This window comes from Corylus avellana, chromosome ca2 (genome assembly GCF_901000735.1).
Source record: "Corylus avellana chromosome ca2, CavTom2PMs-1.0".
Classification (NCBI taxonomy): Eukaryota; Viridiplantae; Streptophyta; class Magnoliopsida; order Fagales; family Betulaceae; genus Corylus; species Corylus avellana.
In genome coordinates this window covers 5,926,453-5,932,275 of record NC_081542.1, presented here as the reverse complement: position 1 = coordinate 5,932,275, position 5,823 = coordinate 5,926,453, and the positions used below count along the sequence as shown (strand labels likewise).

Genomic DNA, 5,823 nt, shown 5'->3' with positions numbered 1-5,823 from the left:
GCCCGGGACCTGACCGGGACCTGCTCGGGACCCACTTGAGATTTGAATGGTACTCGCCCGGGACCCGCCTGGGACTTGACCGGGACTTGCCCGAGACGCCGCCAAGACCCGACCGGGAGATGACAGGGACCCGCCCAGGACTTGCCCATGACGTCGCCAGGACCTGCCCGAGACTTGACTGGGACCCACCCAGGACTTGACTGGACCTGCTCGAGACTTGCTCGGAACGCCGCTAAGACCTGCCCGGGACTTGAATGGGACCCTCCCTAGACTTGCCCGGGACCTTGCTAGGACTCGCCCGGGACTTGCTCAGGACTTGACCAGGACCCACCTTGGACTTGATAGGACCTGCCCAGGACCCGCTCAGGGCTTGCTCGGTCGGGTTCCGAGCAAGTCCCGTTGGGGTCCCAGCGAGGTCCCGCTCAAGTCCCGGCGGGGTCCTAAGTCAAGTCTTGGGCTGGTCCCGGGAGGGTCCCAATCAAGTATTGGCGGGTCAGAGCGGGTCCTGGTCAAGTCCCAGCGAGATCCCGGACAAGTTCCAGTCAAATATCGGCGAGGTCCCAGTGGGGACCTTATTGGAAAAAAAAATATTAAAAAATATATATTTTCTATGTGCGCGGTAAACGCCGTAAAATGTTTTTAACAAAAAACATTTTACGGGAAAATGACTTCCCTAAAAATATTTTTTTGAAGAAAACCATTTTTAAATGGAGCCTAAGTCATTAGGAAGATGGTACATCTTGCCTTTTATAGGTAATTGCTTGGCCCTTTTAGCATCTTTCTCGGGCTGGTGATGAGTGCTTGGCCTTTTTACTAGGGGTGTCAACCCGGTCCGGTTTCCCGGTTTTTGGCCTAAAACCGGAACCGGAACCGGGGTACCCCGGTTCTCAATTTTGAGAAACCGGAACCGGAACCGGGACCCCGGTTAACCGGGGTCCCAGTTACCGGCCGGTTCCGGTATTACCCGGTCCGGTAACCGGTTTTTTTTTAAAATTGATTTTTGGGCTTATTTTAGGTATTGGGCCTAAAATAAGCCAATTTTTTTTTCATAAGTTGGCCCATTTTTTAAAAAATCTATTAGTTTCTTTGTCTAAATTAAAGGGGCTTTGTTGTGATTGTTCAAAATAATTAAAAAATAAGCCTTAAAAAGTCCAAAAATCCTAAAAAATCATTATTTTTGCCTATTTGGGCCTTAGAAATAAAAATTTAATTTTTTAAAATACCCTAAACCTAAACCTAAGTGTAAAAAATATTAATATATATAATATATATATTAATATATAAATATAATAATATATAAATATTATTAAATAAAATGGAAATCCGGTTCCGGTATTCCCGGTAAAAACCGGGTACCAAAAACCGGTACCGGAACCGGGGTACCCGGTTTTTAGATTTTTCAAACCGGAACCGGAACCGGGACCCCGGTTTCCCGGTTTCCCGGTTTTCCGGTTCCGGTTCCGGTTCCCCGGTAATTTTTGACACCCCTACTTTTTACCATCTTTCTCGGGCTGGTGATGCGTCCTTTTCTCTTTCCTAGCCGTTGTGGTAACCAGGGTTGCGTGGAGGGAAGGGAATCTTCATGATGTGAGCCTCAAGAGCAAATCTTCTGCATGCGAGAGAAGACTTTGAGTGGTGCTCTCAAGTTAGGACATGTGAGTGCGTATTGGTTGAAACCGAGGTCAGCTTGGATTCGGGCCATTTGATCAATCGACACAGCTCTTGTGGGGCTTGGGATTTGCAAGTGGGTTGGTGGCTCCAAATCCGACGAGTCTTGAGATCCTATGCAGTATGGGCTTCAAGAGGTTCCTAAGTTTTATAGGAGTCCTCCAATTTCTTTGAATGATTTGAAAATCTATTCATGGGAATTTTGTCTTGTGGTTCTGGGCTATTCAAGGGCCTCGGGCGATTCCTAGGCCCTCCACCAAATATTTCTCTAAATTTATATTGAAAACAAAAACAAGAACAAAGAACAAATTCATTAGAGTTTGCTTTCACACAATGCTTAAAAAACTAGGAAAAATCCAACTCAAAAGATTGTAACGTAACTGCTGACTTCCAATATGATGATGTTAATAGAAAATAAAAATTAAAAATTAAAAGAAAAAAATGTAGGAAAAGAAGGCAATTGGATTTGGAAGTTTCCCAAATGAAAATCCCAAGTAGGGACTCGAACGGCTCTTAATTAATTAAAGAATCTACGATAATACTAGTTGCGGTCCTTGACGGCTCTTGCTAGGAATTCTTTTGTTTGAATTTTGGTGTGGAAAAGAAAGAAGTCCAATGTCCACGGTCTACATGTTCCCTTCTAGATTGTCTCCCTCCTCCTACCGCTTGTCAATTTACCCCTTTTTTTTTTAATGGATTAGAGAATCGAATTCTTCTAGATGGGTATCCAATTCATTAATTTTCAAAAGAACAATTGCGGCAACCCCTTCATTACACTTGCTCTTTCTCTGCTTTCTTCCCACAAAGATTCTTACACAACAGTCAGTCAATCATATCACACATAGCTTCCATTTGTTTCACATCAAATTTGGGATCTCTTTGTGTTATGTGATGGAGGATGTTTATTTAATTAGATAATCGTGTAAATTGGGTATTTTATGCTCTCCAATAGAAAGCAGACATTTCATACCAAATAATTTTCATTCTCTTGACAAATACTTCATACACAAAATACACATTGACAAAACTATGAGAACCACCATCTTAATTGGTTTTGAAAACTCTGATATCAATGGCTCAGAGATAGGTGGAAGGTTCGGTGGTGGGTGTTGGGTTAGAATGAATGGAAAAGTTTATGAGATTAATTTGAATTAAAGATATATTGTTTTCATTTTCATTTTCATTGTATTTCATGTTTTTACTTAATGTGTCAAATTTTTATTGACGGTCGTAAAATGGACATCACGTCTTGATAAAAGGGACTCTAAAAAAAAATGTTAAACATATAACTCTTTTATAATTTATTAACAACTATCAGTATATCATTATGCTAATGTAAACACTCAACATGTAGATAGAAAGATGCTTATTTTAAGAGATCAATGGTGTGCAGTTAATTAATTTGTTATTTATGAGAGAACGTCATTCCATTCAATCTCTCTCTCTCTCTCTTATCTTTTTTTAAGCAAAATCTCATTCAGATTTATACAGCTTGATGAGTTTCAATTATTACGAAACGAGGAAAAAAATAACGAAAATGGAAACAAATAGAGAGATACATTACTTTATGAAAAATTTTATATATATATAGCAGAAGCAAAGAGAGAAATAAAGAAGAATAAGTAAATAGGTTAAATCACTCACATTTGCTTAACAAATATTTAATTAAAAAACACTTCTTTTTTTTTTATTTCAACTATCAATTTTTTCAAAGCATTTGTATGAGCTCACCATTTTGACTATTTACTTTTACTTTTTTTTTATTTAAAATATTTTTTATTTATCTACCTTTTGTATTCCCAAGAAAGAAATAAAATAAGATTTTTTATTTTATTTTTTTTGTAAGCATGCGTCAAACTTTGCTAAGCAGTGAGCACTATCGCAGCTCAGAAAATTTGTAGTCATTTCATTGAGCTGGATGTGGAGCATTTTTTAGTAGCTAAGAAGTTATTTTATTGAGGCCAATGTCTAATAGGAGTGGTAAACAATAAAACTTAAAGTAAATATAGAAGAGAATAAACCTTAAATAATAATAATAATAATAATAATAATAAATGCCTAATATAGAGAATACAAAATACAGAATGTAATCAAATCTTTAAATTTGATTATATTTAATTACGATTAAACCTAAATGAAAAAAAAAAAATTGAAAAATATATATTCTCACACTCTAGTCACCAATTAAAAACTGCAACAATTCTCCAAAAAAAAAAAAAAAATCGAATAAAATATTTATTAAGTTATTCTTGCTGAACAAGAAAAGGTCACAAATTTGTTAAAATAAAATATTTGACTTTGACTATAAACTTGTGTATTAAAAATTCAGAGCATGTGGTGGGTTGATTGTCCAGTCGTATTGCTAGTGCTCCATTCCAGAACTCTTCAAAAAGTCCACATTAGTACACAACCAGCAACGCAGGCCAAATTCATTATATAATAATACCATTTACCATATTTCTAGAATATAATATAGACCGTGACTAGTAAAACTCAAATTTTTCTTTTTCAATATGCTTTTTGATACCGTTACTGTGCTTTCACACTTCCTTCCACCGCGCTCTTTTTTCTTTTTCTTGTTTTGTTTTTATTTCGGAAGCTTCCTAAGCACTAACCTTGCTCCACGCGTCGCGCCTGCCATGACTGAGCGCTGATGTCACCCATTCCATGTTCACGAAAAGGCAACGAAGCCTTAAACGGGGCCCCACTTCCCAATACCAAAAGTCTTGATTCCCACGCAGCTTCTCCGATTCTCCCTCATCTCTGTGACTCTGTCTGTCTCATTTATAAACCCCCTCCCACTCCTCACCATCTGGAGCATTGCTTTTACTTCTCTCTTCTTGTGTGCTCATGCCCTCACTGCTCAGATCAACTGCAACTGACAACACAGCATGAGCTCTATTCACAACCGTCCGATCTTAACTCAACAAAGCCTGTCCTGCACCGCGAAGAATGGAAGCATTTATTATCTGCTTTTGCTTGCTCTCCTGGCGTTGGAGATTCCTTGGGCCGCGGCCCAGCCCAGCCCTCCCCAGGACCCTTACCAGTACGCCAAGTTCAGCCCCTCGATGGCGATAATCGTCGTCGTTTTGGTTTCCGCGCTCTTCTTCATGGGATTCTTCTCCATCTACATCCGGCACTGCGCGGGGGCCCAGAGCGGCAACAGCGTCGCGGCACGCGTCTTCTCCCGACACGCGGCGGCCGCGCGTGGGTTGGATCAGGAGGTGATCGATACCTTCCCCACGCTGGCCTACTCCACGGTGAAAGGGCTGAAGATCGGGAAAAGCGCGTTGGAGTGCGCGGTGTGCTTGAACGAATTCGAGGACCACGAAACGCTGCGTTTGATCCCCAAGTGCGACCACGTTTTCCACCCGGACTGCATCGACGCCTGGTTGGCTTCCCACACCACGTGTCCCGTTTGCCGCTCCAACCTCGTCCCTCAACCCGGCGAGTCTGTCCACCTACCCGCCGAATTAAACACCCAGTTAGACGTCGAAGCCCAAAACGACGCCGTCCTGGAGCAGCCACCCAACCCAGAACTCCAACGAGAAGAGGAACACGGACCGGAAGAACCGGGCAAGCAGACGTTGAATCGGAACCGTACACGTAATTCAAGGTCGGGCCGGGCGCGTTGGCTTCCATTTCCCCGGTCCCACTCGACGGGGCACTCGCTGGTCCCACCGGGCGAGAACACGGAGCGGTTCACTTTGAGATTGCCGGTGGAGGTGAGGAAGCAGCTAATGAACCGGCATCTGAGCCGGGCAACAAGCATGGTGCTATTGCCAAGGGAAGGGAGTTCGAGGCGGGGGTACCGAACCGGATGGGAGGGGAGTAGTAGAGGAAAGAATTATAGGCGGCTGGAGAAAGGGGACCGGATGTTTAAATCGGACAGGTGGGTGTTTTCCATGACGCCGCCGTTTCTCATGAGAGCGTCCTCGTTAAAGTCACCGAAGGTGGTCGCCACTAATGATGGCGAGGGCACTTCAAGTCGACCGGAAGGATCAGGGAGTAACTCGGTCCGACCTCCGGTTTAAGGCACAATTTTGGATTCTTCCCCGCAATTCTTGTAAATTTTGTCATGTCTATTTCTTTTTTCTTTTTCTTTTTTTTTTTTTTTAATTTTTTAATTTATCCAAGCATCTCAATTTCTTTTAA

The 5,823-nt window shown here is 42.0% G+C and overlaps 1 protein-coding gene across 1 annotated transcript; it reads left to right on the top strand.

The window, feature by feature from the left end:
• The first annotated feature begins 4,150 nt into the window (after positions 1–4,150).
• On the top strand, positions 4,151–5,823 carry LOC132171153 (E3 ubiquitin-protein ligase ATL6-like). Its single transcript, XM_059582393.1, has one exon. The coding sequence runs from the start codon at positions 4,560–4,562 to the stop codon at positions 5,700–5,702; it is 1,143 nt and encodes a 380-aa protein (XP_059438376.1). The 5' UTR covers positions 4,151–4,559; the 3' UTR covers positions 5,703–5,823.